General features: G+C 37.2%; 1 protein-coding gene across 3 annotated transcripts; it reads right to left on the bottom strand.

The window, feature by feature from the left end:
* Positions 1 to 1,408: 1,408 nt before the first annotated feature.
* Positions 1,409 to 15,379, bottom strand: LOC149001634 (uncharacterized). Of its 3 annotated transcripts, none has more exons than XM_089137377.1 (13): positions 15,191 to 15,379; positions 13,921 to 14,113; positions 13,681 to 13,807; positions 12,531 to 12,658; positions 12,375 to 12,444; positions 12,164 to 12,266; positions 8,285 to 8,402; positions 7,203 to 7,284; positions 4,174 to 4,235; positions 2,731 to 2,803; positions 2,556 to 2,639; positions 1,783 to 1,863; positions 1,409 to 1,645 (listed from the first exon to the last, which is right to left on the bottom strand). In XM_089137377.1, exons 2-13 carry the CDS (start codon positions 14,106 to 14,108, stop codon positions 1,481 to 1,483), a joined length of 1,281 nt encoding a protein of 426 aa, XP_088993503.1. In that variant the 5' UTR covers positions 14,109 to 14,113; positions 15,191 to 15,379; the 3' UTR covers positions 1,409 to 1,480. The 3 variants fall into 3 exon arrangements, with proteins under 3 accessions (XP_088993503.1, XP_088993501.1, XP_088993502.1); XM_089137375.1 differs by having other exon boundaries at positions 13,921 to 14,147; XM_089137376.1 differs by lacking the exon at positions 15,191 to 15,379 and adding an exon at positions 15,118 to 15,190 and having other exon boundaries at positions 13,921 to 14,147.
* Between the last annotated feature and the right edge of the window lie 5,910 nt (positions 15,380 to 21,289).

Genomic DNA, 21,289 nt, shown 5'->3' on the forward strand with positions numbered 1-21,289 from the left:
TCAAGCTATGCAGCAGATCATGCCCTTTAAGAGAGGTTCAAACATTAGATGCTTTCTGTTCGTAGAATTCCACATTTCAGGTATGGTTGGTTGGCAAGAAATGGATGGGAAAAGAAAGGATATTATAAGACAACAGGTAATGATGACACAAATGATCATTCTTCTTTTTTCCCTCTCCCCTGTATTATTCATCAAGATATTCATATTTCTCTATTTTTTTTAGCAAACCATACCTTTCCATCCATCAATGAGTGCAACAACACAGACAACATACCTACAGATTTAAGTACAAGGTGGTGATATCACAGATCCAAGAGTTAAAAACTTTCAAGCTCAAAGGAATGACACCAGTGAGATGATCACCCATATTTTTGAAAAGCAAGAGGGGAGAGAGAAAAGTGTTTTTTTTTTGTGTGTGTCCGGGGGTGGGGGGGACTAGTCAAGTTTTTTCTTTGGGTAAGACAAACTAATCATTATTAATTTTATCTAATTGTTTCCTTTTCTCTCTGTTCTACCAGTTTACCACCCTCTGCAGAAGGACAAGTGCTTCAGCCTCACATGGAGGGAGGCGAGAAGAAGAAGAAAGAAAGAAAAAAAAATTTGACTGAACCAATCACTACTGTCTTTTTATTTCTTGTATATTATATTTACTTTTTTTTCTTCTTTTTCCTTGCACCCCAACCACAGCCTAGGGTTTACACTGAATCATCCCTTGACCTGCCTATTACGGGATCATGGATGAGATATGTCAACTTTATCTCTCAGATAATTCTAAATACAGGGCAGTCAAGGGCCAGTCTTAGCATTTTTTAGAAGGAGAAAGAAAACAGAAAAGAATCCTGTAAAGGTTGAAACTACCACTCCCATTCTTCTTTACTTTGGTTTTTGGACCACCAAAAGTTTATATAGGCTGTTGGTATGCTGGCAACTTCGAATGAGAATCACCAGAGAATTGGTGAAGAAAAATATGCTGCAGATCTGATGATCATGTACTGCCACTTACTTACTCTTTCTTTTTATTTATTTATTATTATTATTATTTTTTTAGGTTGATAGTTTGAGACTCTCAAGAACTGAAATGGATCCAAGAGCTTATCATTAGTAAGGAGCGGATATCCAACAAAAACAGTTCATGTAATCAGATGACAAAAGAATTGTTTTCAGTTCTAATCCGATGACCATCTGCAAAACCATCATTCACTCTTTGCTTAGCATGCATGCATGGTTCAATCTCCCTAATCCTTATCATGTGGTTTGAGGTTGTTTATATTTGTAACCATACAGAAGATGAAATTAAGTATGGGCATGCTTCACCGTTACATCATTCAATATCTGCTCATCAGGGGAGTGTGGATCAGTGATGGCAAGCCAAATTGTTAAGCCGCCCCCCACCTCATACTGTCAAGGATGAATGAATATAAATAATTACATGAAAGCTTTAACAGTAAAATTAATATGCAGTAACGGTACATACTTCAGACTAGGCATATAGCAACTCTTGTTCTTTTAATTTATATGGACATGGCAGCAACCCATGTATATCACTGAATGTGTCTTCAGATGCAGATGGACTCCTCTCAGGTACTGAATCCAATACAGACTCTGGAAATGCATCCAGGGATTCCTCAAGAAATGACTTGATGCTCTACAGTATAAAAAAGCAACAAGATCAGGTCTAGGCTATGTCCATACCAAGTTTAAACATGTGAGAGTAAAATGAATGGGCAAGAGAATCGTTATTTTATATTAGGAAATTATAGGTTTTTGACTGCATGAACATACAGTGCAATGGCGTAATACAGCATCTGCTTTGCGCTTCCACAGTCCATTCCCAGGCTCTGAATGGAAGAGGTTTAGTAATGGCTGCATTGCAACAAGGATGCAATGACATCATCCACGCATATCAGGAAAGGGATAAAATTTGCCAATAAATCAGGTGAAATTTAGCATGGGTAAGTGGTTTACACCTTCATGAATAATATCAGAACCATCAAGACATATTTCACAGCATGGTGAAAGTAAAGGAATTGAAGATTCATATATCCAAAATGGTATAAGCCCTAAAAGCACCAAACTCTAGTTGTTGATGATGGAGGGTAGAGGAAGTGATCACACAAAGTATTACCGCTTCACACGTTTGAGGCCATTGTCAACGACCGGAGGACCAAGGAAGTTCAGTCGAAAGTTATCTAGCTTGTTCAATTTTTGACCTTCCAAATGAGAAAAAAAGTCAGTAGAATAGAAATGTAAAACCATCTAACTCTAGTTTGTTGATGATGGAGGGTAGAGAGAAGATGAATCATATAAAAGTATTACAGTTCTTTCACACTGATTTGAGGCCATTAATCAACAGTACCGTGAGGACCATAAAGGTAAGTTCAGTTCATTAAAATTTATCTAGCTTTTTCAATTTTAGACATTCCAAATGAGAAAAAATGCTCAGTAGAACAGAAATGTAAAACCATCTAAGAGGAACATTAATGACTAAAAAACAGAGAACAATGTTCCAAGAAAAGAAACAACAAAAAATAAACTTCCTTGACATCCTTACTGACCTTGATTACTTGCCGAACATTTGGTTTATTAGGTCCATGTTTACCAAGAATGGAATCACCATATGCCTGATATTGTTCAAGAACCTAAACCAAATTGCAATTTCAAACCTTGAGATGGATTCACTGTGAACAAGACTAAAATAGGTCTATTTGATGACTTGATCTTTTAGACAACCTGACGACGTGAAATAACAGAACTAGGTAGACCATATACAATGCTATCAACGAGTCCCAAAGTAGACCATGGGCTGCACCAAAAAAGGCAAATGGTGAAGATCATCAAATGTGAACCAACAGGCAACAGTAAATGACAAAGAAGAAGAAAATCTTTCAGGGAACAAGAAGTGAAGAACGAAGTCCATATAAACTAATCTAAATCTGAAACCTACCTTCCTAAAATCTTGGATTTTACAAAAATTCCAACATCCAATTAAATAATTTACAGAAATATGTTAATTTTTTCAGAAGTGTGGTTGCAAGTTGTAACTAAAGCTAGCACTGTAGCAGTATTAGACTACCCAAACTGTATTTCATCTCCTATCATGCTAAAGTAGAATTTACATCCGTTGCTTGAAGCCTAGAACAATTTGAAAAGTGAAGAGCCCATAATTCTAGTCCTAATAGTTTCCAACATCGCATGAATAAATTTGGAAGTGACATTTTCAATTGTCTATTAATTTGCTTTCTTCTGATTTTATAATCCAATTACTATTTTTTACTGATGAGTACAAGCCAAGGTCATCATTCTACAACAGCTAGGTATGCTTGGCTAGTTGCAGACTGCATGGGGTTCCCCATTGCAGCTCCAAATTCTAATGGTCAGAATCATTCTCCAGCCACGGCTACAGTGAAGGAGAAGATCTCCCCTACAGCCACTCGCAATTATGACTGCCTTCATGGCATCCAAATGCCATCTTAAGGCGGAATATTCAATAAACAGTCATAAAACCCCTGTAACTTAGCAGCAATTGGGTACTGACAAGACTAGCCACCTAAGACCCTCAAGGAGAAGTCATTCAATAAACAGTAAAGATATATTCTCAAGAAGGATGGTCTGCAGTATGATGGACAAATCATGCTACTAATCAAACTCTTTGTATGTGTCATATATTTACATACCTTGATGTAAACATACAATTTAGAAAAAAATGATATAAACTGCAAAATAAACACTAGGAAGGTTCCCAAAAAAAAAAAATCACAAAAATGGCAGAATACACAAGAAGGTACATTTACATCATAGATTTGGGTTTGTCTGACATATCACAATCCCTTGACAATGTTCATGTTGTCCACCAATTAGATTTGTCACTAAAACTCCACAAATTGGTATTAATTTATCCAAGCACAAATAGGCATTAAAGACAGAAAAACTAAGAGTTAGGTAGCACCATTAATTGGAAATAATACAGACAGCTAGTTTTAACCAATTTAAAACAAATAAAAGATAACATTCTTTGTCAATATGATGAAAAAAATTGCAAATCAAAGATAAAAGGTAACGTGAAGAATATACAACAGAACAATAATATCCAGAATAAACAGTAAAACATAAAATACTTTTCATTTGGATGAATAAATATAAAATACTTTATTTAGTCATAGCAAGAGTTCATACTTATGGTAAGCAGCACGCCCAACCATCACTCCATGAGCTCCTCCTTTTCGTGCTGCATTGACCTATTAAATGAGTGTGAAAGTAGTGAAAATGAAATATGAGCAGTTTCATGTTATAAAACATCCACAAAGGTATTCCAGAGAACAACATTATCCAAAAACCTTAGTAAGGACCTCCAGAAAATCATGTCACTCACAGATGTGAAAAGATTAGGCATCTCAAGCTCAACTTAATGATTAGGCCAGAAGCTAATAAAAAACATTAAGACAGACATGTTCACAACTTTGAATTGAACCCCAATAAAAATGAACATTAGGAAAAAGTTGCTTGGAATCAGTTCCCAATTTAACCACACATGGAATCAAGAAAGTGGAGCATTCTCACTCCCTTCTTCTCTTCTTGATAAAACACCTGAAGTTGGAGTGGTTCACAAAACTGGTATGCACATAAAGTTGATATTGAACCATGGGCCCTCAAACTAAACATCACAGCAGAATCAACTTTACTGTATGATTTATTCCTCATAAGTGATAATTCACCACCACATTTGAGATAATTATTGCAGGAAACATTTGAATTTTGGAAACAAAGATGTTTTAACACTGGAAAACAATAACATACCCCCAAAGATCAAGCAGGATTTAAGCCAACTTTGTAAGCTACCAATGCTCAATTAGACAATAGAAATCATCAACATCAGTAGGATCACCTTGTTGGAACTTAGAACCAAGACCAGTCTTTCAGTACAGGGTCAAATGATAAGTGGTCCAGTATGTAATGCGATCTGAAAATCCCAATTATGGATCTTAAATGCAAACAAGACTCACGATCAGATATGAGATAAAGGAAGCAGCAGCATTGTTAAAAGAAGAAATCAGATTGATGGAAGGGGAGAGAAAGGAGATATGACTGATCCTCTTGGAAAGAAGAAGAATGTGCGTACAAAGAGAGGAGAAGAGAAGAAATCTAGTATTGGCTATGAATCTTGTATACACTCCCCAAGAATATCAGAACTCAAATTCCTTGCTCAGATCATCCATAAAACAACAAGCCTTGGCCCAACCAAATGGAGTCACCTACATGGATCCTTGCCTTCCAATCAGCTCTAGTTCGAGGCCATACTAGATAGAAGGCCTAAGCTATGCATATCCTTTCTCACCACTTTTATCTTAGGTCTGCCCCTAGTTCTTCTAACAATCTAGATTGCATCACTTCTCCTTACGGGGGCACTTAAGGGGCTCCATTTAAATGGCCATGCCACCTCAATCAACTTTCTTGTAACTTATCATTTGTGGGAGCTACTCCCAAACCACCTCTAGACCTTATCATTCCTAGTTTTGCCACAATTATCTTAGCATCCTCATTTAGCGACATTGAGTTTGTCTATATAATGTTTCTTACAACCCAACACTATGCACCATACATAGTAGTTGAGCAGTATGATAGTCCTATAGAATTTTCCTTTGGGCTTTAAAGGAATACATTAATCATACAAAACCCCAGATGCACCTCTCCACTTCATCCACTCCATTTTAATTCTTTGGGAAACATCATCCTTTAAATCACCTTTTACATTTATGATTGAGCCAATGTACCTAAACTAATCACCTTATGGGATCTCCTTGTCATCAAGTTTCGCCACCTCATCATTTGTCCAATCACACCAAAGTAATACACTAGATATTCCATCTTTGTTCTACTTTGTTTCAAGACTTTTGATTCCTCAAATAAAATACCATCAGCAAAAGCATACACCAAGGAACCTCATCATAAATGTCTTTGGGTAACTCATCCATTACAAGTGCAAATAACTAACTATAGGTTTAAAGTTGATCCTTGATGTAACCCAACTATAATTGGGAACTCACGCATCTTGTCCCCCCTACCATTCTTACATTTGTCACTGAACCATCATGTATATCTTTAATTATGTCCACATTTACTTACAACATTTATTTTCTCTAGTGCTTGCCAAATTAACGCTCCAAGGTCTCCATCATAAGTTTTTCCTAGGCCAATAAAAACCATATGAAGATCTTTTTTACACTCTATACCTTTTTATAAGTCTCCAAATAAGGTAAATAGCTTCCATTATAGATCTTCCCCACATAAAACCAAATTGGTTTTCTATAATAGTAGCCTCTTATCTCAAATAGGTTTCAATTATTCTTGGCCATAATTTCATAGTGTGACTCATCAATCTTATGCCTCTATGGCCATTACAGCTTTGAATATCCTTTTATTTTGGTAAATTGGGACCACAATGCTTCTCCTCCATTCATCTGGCATTTTCCTTGTGCTTGTAATCTTATTAAACAACTTGCTAACCAAGCTAGCCCACAGGTTTCTAAGCCCTTCAATACTTCTATTGAGATTTCCTCATAAATTGTGATATACAAAGGCTACTAGTCACACACATGCAAGAATCAAAACAACAATTAACTCCAAGCATAACTCCATCGAGCCATTACATATTCTAATCTAAGTCAAACTCTTTACTGTTAATCACATAAACTAACTTTACCTCAATTTCTGAGCTAATATGCTAGTTGCATCACAATGAAACCAAGAAAACAAAGAGCCACCCTATAATATAACTAGCTGGAGGGACCATTGGACTACCAAAAGCACCTTATAGGCCTCTCAAGTCCCAAGCTCGTGCATAGGTCTCCATGTGGGATTAATGTCTAATATAAGTGCATTAATATGTTTCTTTAAAACTCACTGAACACTAAAACAAAAAAGGTAAAAGGTTTCACTTAAACTAATATAGACGTGTAATACAGAATAATGGCACATTTGTTAACAGTATGGCACACCTTTTAGTAAACTAATAAACCATGTAGTCAAATTTTATATTTTTCATTTAATCTTGATAACTCGATCTGGAAACTCTTTTGAGCTGGAACTACCAGGATATTTTCACAAATTTAGGGAATCTAGCTGCTATTTGAGCAGAAATTCAAGGCAACATAGATAACCTTCTTTTCCTACTTGATGCATATGGCATGCTAGACTAAATGGTTTACCTCATCAATGTTAGTTATGCCTCCATTTATTGTAAATTGTAACTCTGGGAAGTCACGTATAAGGCCAAATACATATTCATATCTGCATCACCAAAGAAAATATTGTCAATGTGCCAGAACCAAGATCACATAATTTAGAGGAAAGACAAAAGAGGAATCAGATCCGACTATGAAAGAAAAGAAATGAAGAGATGAAATCATAGCTACATAATATTGAATTCAGGACTTTCAAACATACAGATTGTATAAACAAAAAGTGAGATCCACATCTAACAGGCTCAAAGAACTGGGACCCAGCAATAAAGATTCTTGTTGACTCAATTTGCCATTGAAAGGTGCCAAAGAATGGTGGCACAAATTCCTAAATCATCAGTCCCGTTTTTATGTGAAATGGAGCCGAGTGACTTCACCGCCTAATTTAAACTAGTCAATCCTCTATCAGAAGAAAGCATGAAATGGATAGAGTTGGATATGTATCATGCACATAAGATGCTTTTGACAGTCTAGGTCTAAAAATATAGGACAAAAAAGTTGCACAAATCCTGGAATATGAGTCATGTGACAATGGAGGAAAGAAGTGGTCCTTATCAGTATCATCATGGTTTATGCATGAGATTAGATATCCAAAACAAACCCAAACTTGATCACAAGGTTAAATTAAAATTTTTCTTCGCTGACGACCCAGGATATCTAGGTAACATGAAACAACAGCTGGGAGCCTTGCCACCAGCAGAAAGCAGACAAAGGGGATATGACGGACACAACACCACCAGATCTTGTGATTTAGAACTACTGTGAACTAACTTGAGGGAAATGGCTGAAAGACCCAAGATAAACAAGTATCAATGAATGACAATCATCTTGATTAGGAGTGCTTGAACTGTTTTGGGAATAAACCATCTAAATTAAATTGTGGTCCTCCCGTACCAATTCTGTGAACTTGGTGCTTACTGGGCCACCTTTTTTTAGGTTCTCCCTATTTGAATAAAATAAAAAAAAAAGTTATTCACATGCTTAATGGTGGTAGCTTCCTGCTAATTCTAGTTACTTCTTTGCAAGAGGCATAATTTCCAAGTACATACTTGAGGGGAGGGACTCTTCGATTTTCAGCAGGGCTGATGCCATTAAGAAGGGCTTTCCGTGCATGTATAATGAAGTGCTTTGTTGGTGATTGAGAAGAAACTGTATAAATAAAATTACCTGAAAGAATGCCAAAATTAGCAGAATGAGTTCCTTGCATATGTGATGTTAATAACAAACAACAAAGCTATAGAGCCAACCTTTATAATCAAGTAGCCTGAAGTTTGTCAAGGCAAATCAGTACCAGCAACAATTAATGGGTTACACCAGTCTATGAAGCTGTTTAATCAGAACATGAATAAGGGCATGCCCTCAGTACATACAAAACACAGAGGGCTTTTACAGGGTTAAATTCACACCGAACCTTTAATCAATCAACAGATGAGATAAAGGACACAAATTGTTTGGGATGGGTCTCTTCGCAAGGGCGCACTCCCGGGGGGGGGGGGTGTGGTTCCAACTTTGTGTTTTACTTGGCTTTTCTGTTCTTGAAAAAAGATATAAGATCATGGAACCAAAGAAACCAAAAGTGTACTTAAGTGGTTGTTAACTAGCACGAGTAACAGTGAGTTTAGATCTTGATCAGTAAATCGGGACATGGCTGGATTATGTAAGACATGCATGCATGTTTTTCACACGTCTTTGTTCAGGAGTAATTCGACATACAACGATGGATTAGATTCTCAGGATCTGAATATAAAATTGAAACTTAATATGTCTGTAGTAAAAATTTGTAACTACCTTGATCACAACCATTAGACATGTCAGTAGGCTGGAAATTCAATTTCTTCCACACCCAAAGAATGAAGTTCAGAATGCTATTCCAACTTGCCTATTCCTTGCTGCTCATTTATAATGCAGCACATGCTACATTGAAAATAAGGGTGTTTTAGTAAATATAAATGAACTCAAATGGTGGAAACAGATTCCAACAAATCAAAAACTTCCCTATTTGGGCTTGATTGATGTGGCATCCATGATTGATTGAATGACCATAATGAATATCTCATTCTGATGGAGATAAATGTACTACAGAACCTTGATAATATCCAGTTATCCACTGCCACGCAGTACTCATTGCGCTAGATTTCATACTGGAATTGACAAGTGCTTTATAATAAGAAAAGAAAAAAAAGAGAACCACTATTACGGAAAACCAATTCCATCTTATGCCAAGAAGATCCGTCATGGAAGGATATTTACCTTATTAGAAGACTTATGGAAAGGTATAAACTGTAATAAAGATATTTTCAAGGTCTTTATTGACCTAGAAAAAGCTTATGATCGAGTCCCTAGAGCTTTAATTTGCACGTACTAGAGAAAAGAAATGTTGCAACTAAATATGTGGACATAATTAAAGATATGTATGATGGTTCAGTTACAAGTGAAAGAATAGTGGGGGCCAAGGTAGCAAATTCTCAATTATACTTGGACTACACCAAGAATCAGCTTTAAGCTCATATTTATTCATACTTGTAATGGATGATTTAACCAAAGACATTCAAGTTGAGGTTCCTTGGTGAATGCTTTCTACATCTAATATTGTTTTGGTAGATGAGACGTAAGTAGAGATCAATTCCAAAGTTAGAATCATTCTTTGGAATCAAAAGGCTTTAGAACCAAGTAGAATGAAGCGGAACATCAAGTGTCTAACTTTGGTCATGATAGGGTGGATGATGAGGTGGTAATAATTAATGAGAAAGAGATTCCACAAAGCAATAATTTAGGTACCTTGGCTCAATTATAAACAAAGAAGGTGATATAGAGGATGATACTTCCCAAAGAATTAAAATAGAGTGGATAAAGTGGAGAAGTCCTCCGAGGTCTTATGTGAACGATGTTTCCTAAAAAGCTCAAAGGAAAATTCTATAGGACCGCAATACAACCAGCTAAAATATATGGTGCAAAGTGTTGAGCTGTTAAGAAACATCAAATAGATAAACTCAGTGTAGCAAAAAAAAAGATGCTAAGATGAATGAGTGGCAAAACTAGAAAGGATAAGGAAATGAACATATTAGAGCTAGACTAGGAGTAGCTCCAACAAATGATAAGCTACAAGAAAGTTGATTGAGGTGGCAAAACCACATTCAACAAAAACCTTTAAACTCCCCTATGCAGAGAAGGGATTTAATCCAAATTAGAGAAATTAGAAGAACTACGGGCAGACCTAAGATATCCTGAAGAAAAGTGATGAGAAAGGATATGCATAGCTTAGGCCTAGTATCTAGTATGACCTCAAATAGAGCTGATTGGAAGGCTCCATGGAGCTGACCCGATTTAATAGCAAAAAGGCTTGTTGTTGTTGTTGCCTCCTTTTATTTTATTTTTTTATTTTTTTATTTTTTTATTTTTTATTTTGGGGGGGGGGTTTGTGCTGAAGTTGTTGATTGGGATACATAAGAACATAGGTTATGGTGGTTGGATAGTTTTAGAGTAATAGGGTACATTCTTGAGATTGCCATATATCTAAGTATGAAATTTGGGTTATCCGGGGAGTACAAAAATAGAAAAAGGCAAAAAAAAAAAAGAGAGGAAATTTTAGGGTCGAGAAATTTAGATAGTTAGAAGATGAGAAAAAAGAAGACTTGGGGATTGGGATAAATTCAACTTACTTTTGTTGAAGATCAGGTTGAACTCAAAATTCAATCCATCATTTCATGGCTCAGCTTAGCAATTGCATCCTAAATTTATAGCCACATTGGCTGACATAGTTTCAAACAGAAAGTAGGACTCAAACTTAGAAAACACCAAAATAAACTCCCATACTTAGAAAGAAAGGCTTAAGCCAATCCTTAACTTATTAGGTAACATAAACTGACTAGGAAATTGAAATAAAAAACGAAATGGACCCAAAACATGACTCTAATTAAACCAATGAGATAAATTCCCCCCCCCCCCCCCCTTCTTTCTAACCATATTTTAGGCCTATCAAATTGGCTATTACAAAATAAACCCATAGAATTAAGGACAAATTCATATATAATCCAATCTAGACTGTTCCTAAGGAACGAATCCCAATTTGGTATGGTTCTGCAACAGTCTTCCAAGCTTCTGGAAGAGAGATGAATAGTATACCACCTTGACCAGCTGACCAAAACTACCTCAAATAAACTAAGGTCTTATTGATGCAGTAGCCTTGGCCTGGCTGGGCCAACATGATCCACTTTGGAAACCCAGACCAAGGGCTGGGCCTAAACCATTCCCTGATCTGTGGAGGGCTGGAATTAGTAATATTAGTAAAAATATCAGTATTACTTTATTTTAAGTATTATAATTGCTTGAGTAGGAATATCTAATTAGTTGTCTCCTTTTCTCATCATTAGCTTAGTTAGGTAGTTTCTATTTTTGAGACAAGGCATTTTGCCTATCTATTTGTAAAATTGTATGAGGAAATCTCAGGTTTTGAGTTATTGAATTTGATTAATGAAGAGTCCTAGTAGAGAAGCTCTAGCATGAGTTGCGAATGTGATCTTCCTATTCTCCTAATTCTCTCAGTGCAACCCACCTCAGCAGGCCTTCTCAGGTTCTGCATTACTTATGGTGATTATTTTTGGGTCTCTTAGTTCAAGCAGTGGTGTACTGGATTCCATAGTCAGACAAAAAATTTGGCAGCTGAGATGTTCCTTTCTTATCTTGTTTTAAAGCAATCCCCAGTTTCTAGCTCTGTTTAGAAGTTGACACCAAGTCACCTAGCTTATCAATCAGAAGCATCTAGTAGTAGTTCAGTTGAAATCTAGATACATGAATCTCTACCTCATGTATGAAACACAACCTGGAACTGCAAATCTCCAACATAAGAAAATTTTCAAAAAGGAAAATGATGCATGAAGTAAACACATCTATCATCTGTAAAAGTTAACGTGAAAACGGGTGCAACTTACAGAGCTGATCATAAGAGTCATGATCATCAACACCTATTCGGCACTTAACACTGACTGAGGCATGGGAATTGGCAGCAATTGCTGACATAGCCTCCCCAACAAACTACCCTTACAAATACCAGAATGCATCAAGGTTAATTAACAAAGACAAATTTGCAATCTGAAACATGTAAAGTCGAAATAGCAATTTAATCATATAAATAATTCGCACCTTTGGGTCAAGCATAAGACGCACACCAAAGCATCCATGACCTGCCACTTTTCCACTAGGGCACCCACAGCTGTTTCATCAACTCTAAGTGTTTCAAATCATGGAAGAAAAAGTAAAAAGGTAAAAATCAATAAGTGGAAGGATATGGGTACAAACTTGAGATTTATCTCGTCATACTGATATGCGTTTGCAAGTTCAGCAGCTTTTGCCAGGTTATCCAAATTACTTCCACCAATCTGAAGGACAATAGGGTGTTGCTCTGGAGGAAATGCCAAGAACCTGTCCTGAACAATCCCACCAAATTGAGAAGGATTATCAGTTACTTAAATTCGAATATAGTCGTATATGAATCCACAAAACATAATGAAGCAGAAATAATCAGCATGGAAGGAAGCAAGAAAACTAGTTATATAACAGCAAAAACCAATGCATACATGTAGCACATATGAAAGGAGGTGGAACCCCTAAACTCCCCCCATCGCACCACCACCAAAAACAAAACAAGAAAACTAGGCACTCTTTTAAAATTACATGCAAATAATATCAATAACACTTTTAGTCAAAGTACATGTAATTTTGTGTAATAAGATTACTTGGGGAACTAGGTTATTATATTGTAATGTGTTTTTCCTCTTTTAACTTCCCCCCCCCCTCTTAGCTAGCATGTACTAGTATAAGGGTTAATGATCATATTTCCCTTTGGTAATCAAGTAAATCAATATAAGGATAGATGAAAAATACTCTTCCACAACTACTCTTGCTAACTATTTCACCTCCTCTTCTTCTCTTCATCCCCTTGCTTGTCCCATCTTCTTCCTCCCTTTCATCTTCTTCATTCTCCTAATGTGCTCTTGCAGCCTTTACTTTCCCCAATCACATGTTTTTAAATATAGCAAATTATCTATAAGTAGTACTACAGTAGCATAGTATTCAAATGGTCCAGAGACTAAATTTTAGAAGGCAAGTCCACAACCAAGTAATAAAATAATCATCACATTATTCTTTGATGAACTAGGACACATCTTGCAAAAGCTGATGTATTGGTTGATGGTGTAACCTTTCCTTATCTTTTTTCCAGAATTTCATATGTTTCTGCATCCTCAATTTTCTGTATCTTGTTTGTTCACAAGCAAGACTAATTAAAGATATTGCCCAGGCATGCCTTGGAATCCAGGTGCATTTTGTTGCCTTGTTTCCCCACCCCCTTCTGACCAACATGAATTGCCCAGATGTCATGACAACTATAGAAGAGATTGGAAACTTTAAACAGAACCCAAGCTAACTTCCTACAAAAGAAAAGTATTACCAAATTATCTTTTTGATAAACAATTGTTTCTGCAACAACCATCTCTGTGTAAAGCCATGCATGCTTAGATATTAGCCTCGCAAGAGTACGATAATGATTATCTGTCCATTCCATCATTGGAGCAACACTGCAGGACAATGCGAGTATGCGACAATAATTAACAGAAGTTCATTGCTACCAGAAACTGGAAACTGATCCAAACTCCATAGCATGGCATCAATGTAAATCTCATATGCCAACCTGAACCAAGGAGGAAAGTAGCGTCCAGAATCCATGACATGTTTTGCATGTATTGGGTGCTTCAGGGAGTGACAACAAAGTGTTCTTGATTGTTGCATGGAATACCCATATGATATATTGTTGTAGGGCCTATGATGGGATATCAATGAAGAAAATGATGAAAACAGCGTGTATGCTGCACACTTCATCGTAGCTGTGAGTAAATCAGAGCATTTTCTATTAGGCACCTGTAAATCAAAGAGGGACCATTTCTTAACACAAACTTCCAACTGATGGAAACACAGATTTTATGGTGCAAAGAAGCTCATTCAAACAGAAGAGACATCACAGATATAGATGAATATCAGAAGAAAAATCATATGAAGATCATCAGCTCTGCATTTTGTATTAGAGCCAAGGCTCACTCTTATAAATATATTTATTTTGAATGTTTCTTTCAAGAAAAATACGCTTTTGCACTATGGTAGTAATTAAAATCTACTGCTTATGTCTTAATGACTTGAACTGTTAAGTCTCCAGTTAGGAATATGAGCAGACAACACTACAAAAGTTAAATTGATAAGCACAATCCAAGGTATTTTACCAACAATCCGCAGCAGCAATACAATACAGCGACAACTAGTAGAACTGAAGTAAAGAATTTCCCAGGCATGAATTCTAATTAGCTTCTTTGCACATAATTCTTCAGTCAATTTACTTAGTAAGCTCTGTTAGGCATAAGATCAAATAGATTATGTTCAGTTTGAATTAAAATTCAAATCCCAAAACTAATAAATCTGTCATAGCTGCCAATTCAGCAAACAGATCTTCATCAGAGTACTTAGAAGTTACATGACGAGGCATTTCTCTTTCTATGATTTATGAATTATACGATAACCAACTAAATTGCAGCAATAGTATCGTAACTAATTCACTCCCGTAAGATAAAATAGTGCATCTAAGATAACAGATAAAACCACATCCGATTCGTAAATTCTGGAAAGCTTCATCCAAGCTATATACATTCAGTTGATACATCGACAAAATTTCTTTCAGTAAAAAGACTGCCACAGGAAACATAAAGAGAAACAGATTCAGTATTTTGAAGGAAAGATGAGCATTTTCTACTTAACATAACGAAAGCTTTAGGGGAACATAACAACGGCCAAGTAAAATGCGCTACTCTTGCATAAATAAGACTAGCAATGATGGTTAAACCTGCAACAATCCAACTACGTTCGGCGTATCGATAAAAAACAGCGTGAGAGAGATGAATCACGAACAAATATACCAGAAAGAGCAAAGGTGCTAAGGATTTCAGGAGCCAGAATCGTGGAAAGGTTCTGCGCAGTCTTCAAACGTTCTACTGATACAGAATCGCGGGAAGAGATAAAGTTTTACCGGATCATATTTGGATTTCCAAGATTCAACGATTATTCATCGGGTTCACTCAGTTCGATTTCCGGTTTGGATCAAGCGCTTCGGTGTGCTTCGCCTTCTAATCATAACCAATTGAAGTGTTCAATCGTTTCTGACACATTCTGAATAGAAAATAGGGGTAGTTTTGCCATTTAACAAATGATAAACTTTTCATAAGTGTTACCCGGAGATTCGGTCGTGCCATTAATAGGTTCTCTCGAGTGTCTAATAAGTAATAAGTTTTAGGATTCAATCGTATAGAATATTATAATCTATAGACTAAGATAAATCCAACAAATACCGTTAAATTAAAATATTATATGCGGTCAACGCAGGACTCATATTGTGGTAAAATCTATACTTTTCAGTGGAGAGATAATGGGTTCGACCCTTGTGGGCAATAAAACTCTCCCTGAAAATGTAATCGATATGCGCACAAACTGGCATAGATAAACCTAAGATACCAAAAAATATTATATGTGACTGAATACGTATTGAAAATTTTCCCCAATGAGAGAAGTCAAATAATTCCTTATAATTAATGTTACCACCAAATTTATCCAATTTATAATACCTCTATAGGATGAAAATATATTAATGTCATTCCTTAAATGATGTAAACAAGTTAAACTTTATATCCCCAATCTTTAATACCAAATCTTTGCCCAAAGAATAATCTCAATCTTCAATCCCAAATCTTTGCCCTGGACACCTATTTTCTTGCTCAAACTTCAGCCCAATAATTGCATAGGCTGTGCTCTACATTGAGTCTGGATCATCTCCTCGTTGGGGGGCGGGGGGTGCACATCCTCTACAATTCTCACCCCCTGCAATTTCCTATAATTCTTATTTAGAATTGCAACACGTGACAACTAATTATCCAAGGGTCAGAATTAAAATTCAATTAGGAACTGAATTTAATAAACCCCTAAAATTAAGTCAATGCAGGGTTAGTAGAGTGTAAGATCCATACTTCTCAGGAGAGAGGTCATGCCATCATGGGTTCGACCCTTGCAGACGACAAAACTCCATCTGAGAATGTAATCGAGGTGCGTGCAAGCTGGCCCGGATGAACCTCAGACATAAAAAAAAAACAATAATAATAAACCCCTAAAATTAAGTCTCAAGAAATGAGAAGAGACTAAATTAAGAGAAATTTTAGGGGTTTATTATTTTTTGTTACAAAGCTGCTTTATATATAAGTGTTGGTAATATTCCAAGTATATCAATTCAATTAATTGATGGGGAAATATCCTTACCTGAATTCTCTTTCCCAAATATGAAGTATACGCAATGGAAGTAAATCTAGATCTACATTCTCGTTCCACCACCAAAGCTCTACCGGGGTGATTCCACAATCACTAGGAAAGGGAATTGTTTCCACAACCCAAATGCCATGTGGAAAAAAGATGAAATAATGATCTAAAGCAAAGGAAGGAAACCACCAATGGGTTTCTCTTTCCTGCGTTTCTTGGAGAGAGGGAGAGAGAGAGATGGGAGCCGCCGTTTCTCTGGCAGAAATCTTGTACAAATGAATCACTTACTCAATTATGCAGTGGTTACCAAAATATATAACCCTATTTTGTAACCGCCCTAATAGTGAGTTTCCAATATTGCCCTTGGGCATCTAATTTATTAATTAAATTAATAAATTCCAACATCCCCCACTTGCACAAGGGCAGGTGTTAATTTCTTAATATGTCCTAGACACACATGTATATCCTAGATATACACATTCAATCTCTTTGCTATGTATCCTAGATACATAGACCTCTTGTATCCTAGACACACATGTATATCCCAGATATACATATATTGATCTCTTTACTATGTATCCCAGATACATAGACCACTCGTGTCCCAGACACAAACATCCAGAAGTCATACTAGCAAAATGGGTTGTGCGACCGGTGATATACCTGCACGCGTGAGCCCCAAACTAGAAACTTTCTCAGAAGGCCAGAATGGCACATCACTCAAAGAAACAAATCAAATAAGCATTAGTATAACACAGTGTCCTAGGTTTATTCAAACTCACCAAACTAAAAGGTATCTCGATCCCTCTGAGAAAACGCCTTCTTGTCCTTAAAATGTTCACTACTGTAACACATACAGTTGGCGCCAGCAAACACTTTTTAGGGTGCAGTTGAATCAAACTTTTCCTTTCACCCCAAACCATCACTACACTTAGGATTAACTCCTTTACCGGTATTGCCCCTTTAGGTCGAATCAATCATGACCATAGGTAACACCCCAAAGTAGCCACATCAACCCTTCGTTTCATGATATCATCGAAAGTCACTAAGAACACTAATGGACCATAAGGTCCAGGACTCACACAATGAGAGGAGCAGGGATCTATCCTCTCATTTCCAATGATCGTTAAGCACACATAGTATGATATACGTGCTATGGTGGAGCATTCTATATACAATAAAACGTATGTCCATCTCAACACCATACAGGTCTTAGTCTAGTCGCAACCTCTTGCGCCTAACCCGAGTTTCTTTATTGTCGCCACCCTAGCACCACATAAAGTACTCACACTGGCTCCTATAGGCAACATGAATACTGGGAACATTCATGTCGATTCTCTTCACAATAGAGAAACTCATCTTGATTCCAAATCAAGGCGACATCATGATTATGCATTGACCTACATAAAGTCATTCACAATCCGTCTCATCTCTGCTCGCTTCCTAGGCGCCAGAGGCGAATGCTCGTGTGAGTGAGCCATTCTCTTGCATATTGACATGTCTTGTTTTATGCTAGAGAAACACAATCACACAAAAAGTGAATAAATGAAATGTTGGAATGAACTCATATTATTCAATAATAAGAAAGTCTCAGAACAAAAATAAATCACAATCTATGCAAGCCCAATGATTTTACATGAGAAATAAAAACATCATTGGCTATTGGTTTGGTAAGAGGGTCAGCTACCATCTGACTAGTAGATATGTGTTTAAGTACAACTTTCTTCCTTGATGTAATGTCTCTGACAAAGTGATAGTCTTCCCATGATACTTGGGGTCCTTGACATAGCTAAGAGTTGTCGTACTATCACAGTAGACAAGGGCAGCCTCTTTGGATGTTATCACAATTCCAGTATGTCGAAGGAATCTCCTCAACCAAACAGCCTCTTGAACCACAACTGAGCATGCCACATACTTTGCTTCCATGGTTGAGAGGGATATACAAGCTTGCTTCTTGCTACACCACGAAATGCCCCCGCCATTCAGCAAGAAAACATATCTAGAGGTTGATTTGCGCTCATCGATGTCTCCAGCCCAGTCGGCATCGCTATAGCCAACTAACCGCAAATCTGATCCTTGGTAACACAGCATGTAGTTACTCGTTCCTCTGAGATATCTCAATATCCTCTTGATTTCTTTTCGTGCTCGTGTTCCTGGATTTGATTGGTATCGACTAATCAAACCCACTGCATAACAAATATCCGGCCTAGTACACATCATAGCGTACATTAGGCTACCCACTCCACTGGAATATGGAACTCTTTCCATCTTGGTTTTCGCCTCTAGAGTCTTAGGACCCATATTAAGGCTCAAATGCAAACCCTTCTCCACTGGAGTATCAATTGGTTTGCAGTTGTGCATCTGGTATCTCGTCAAGACATTGTAAATATAGGTCTCTTGAAATAAACCCATTAATCTCTTTTGCCTATTTATGACAATCTTGACTCCAAGCACATAGCTTGCTTCACCCATGTCCTTCATATCAAATACGGAGGACAACCATTTCTTAATGGTTTCCAATAGCTCCTTGCTATTGCTAGCCATAAGTATATCATCTACGTACAATGTCAGAATGACATAATTACCATAAGATCTCTTGATGTGAACACAGTGGTCTTCCTCAAGCCTGGAAAAACCATTTTCCATCATAGCTTGGTGGAAGCGCACATTCCATTGTCTAGATGTTTGCTTTAAGCCATATATGGACTTCTTAAGCTTGCACACTTTACGCTCAAGTCCATTTGCTTCAAAACCTTGAGGTTGATCCATATAGATCTCTTCCTCAAGTTCTCCATTGAGAAAAGCAGTTTTTACATCCATCTGATAAAACTCCAAGTCCAACTGAGCAACAATGGCTAGTATGAGGCAAACCTAACCACAAGGGAAAAAGTTTCATCATAATCAACGTCCTCTCGTTGGGTGTAGCCCTTAGCCACTAAACGAGCCTTGAATCTCTCAATAGATCCATCCGCCTTTCTCTTGATCTTGAGAATCCACTTGTTCCCAATTGCCTTTTCGGCCAGGTGGCAAGTCAACCAAGTCCCAGACATGATTAACTTTCATCGACTCCAACTCTTCCTCTATTGCTTTCAACCATTCCTTTGAGCTTGACCTCGCAAGAGCTTCCTGCACGCTCTTCGGTTCATGCTCATCGACTGAAGTCATCTCACAGTCGATCTCTTAAGGAGTTACCATGTAGGCTTTGACTCCAACTCTTCCTCTATTGCTTTCAACCATTCCTTTGAGCTTGACCTCGCAAGAGTTTCCTGCACGCTCTTCGGTTCATGCTCATCGACTGAAGTCATCTCACAGTCGATCTCTTCAGGAGTTACCATGTAGGCTTTATCCTCTATGTCGAAACGTCGACGATGAACTAGCTCGCGCCCACTACGGCGCAAGTGCATGTCAGATTGCTCACCCTCTAAGGTAGCTATCACATCTGCACTACCACTCCCACTAGGATCTTCTGGATGAACCCCAGGCTCATTATCCAAAATTTAAATCCTTGGAGTGACAAGACCACTATCTTGTATCTCAAAGAATTTCTATGATTCTTTGTTAAATCTTGAAAGAGATGGAAAATCATTCTCCAAGAATGTTGCATCCCTAGACTCAAGTTACGTTCTCCTCTCACTCTCATCTAGTCCAATGAAGACATGGCCCTTTAAGGGTTAAGAATATCTCACAAAGATACACTTTCTTCCTCTGGGTCCAAGCTTTCCATATTGGTGAGAAGTAGAGTGAACATATGCTACACATCCCCATGCGCGCAAGTAACTCAAATCTGGCTTCCTTCCAGTCCACAACTCATATGGTGTGGAAGGAACAGATTTGGTTGGAACTCTGTTGAGGATATAGGCCGTAAGTCGCAAAGCATCTCCCTAATAAGAGATGTGTAGATTTTCCTGCGCCATCATGGATCTCACAATGTCTAGCAAGGTTCTATTCCTCCTCTCAGCAACCCCATTTTGCTATGGAGTCCCTAGAATAGTAAGTTGTCTAGATATCCCCTTTTCATCACACAAACCTTTGAACATATCGGAGAGATACTCTCTACCTCTATCCGTTCTAAGAGTTTTAATCTTTTTATCTAACTGATTCTCAACTAAGCTCATGAATTTCTTAAAACATTCTAGAGCTTCTGACTTATGAGAAATTAGATAAATGTGACCATACCATGTATAATCATCTATGAATGTGATGAAATAAGTCTGTCCTTTTCTAGCATGCATATTCATGGGTCCACACACATCTGAATGGATAAGTTCTAAAGGAAGAGAGGCTCTCAAAGCCTTTTTAAATGGTTTTCTAGTTGCTTTTCCTATTAGACATGACTCACAGGTTGTCAAATCAAATAGTGAACCTTGGCCTAAGAGATCTTCTCTTGCCAACCTGTTCATCCTATCTAAGCCAATATGTCCTAGTCTAGCATGCCACAAATTAGAATAGCAAACAAAAGCATTACTAGGATTAGATAAATTATCAGTTGTATCCAATACAATAAAACCATTATTAAGAAAACCATAACCATAAACTGTATCACCTAGATACAAAACCAAAGAATTGTTTTTAAATACAACTCTAAAACCATGTCTTAAAAGATAAATAACAGAAACAAGATTTCGCTGAATGTCTGGAGCATACAACACATCATGGAATAACAGCGTCCGGCGACCTTGCAAAACTAATCTGCATGTGCCTATGCCATGAACCTC

The sequence above is a fragment of the Hakea prostrata genome, chromosome 10 (assembly GCF_041222555.1).
Source record: "Hakea prostrata isolate BN-2017 chromosome 10, UWA_Hpros_2, whole genome shotgun sequence".
Lineage (NCBI taxonomy): Eukaryota > Viridiplantae > Streptophyta > Magnoliopsida > Proteales > Proteaceae > Hakea > Hakea prostrata.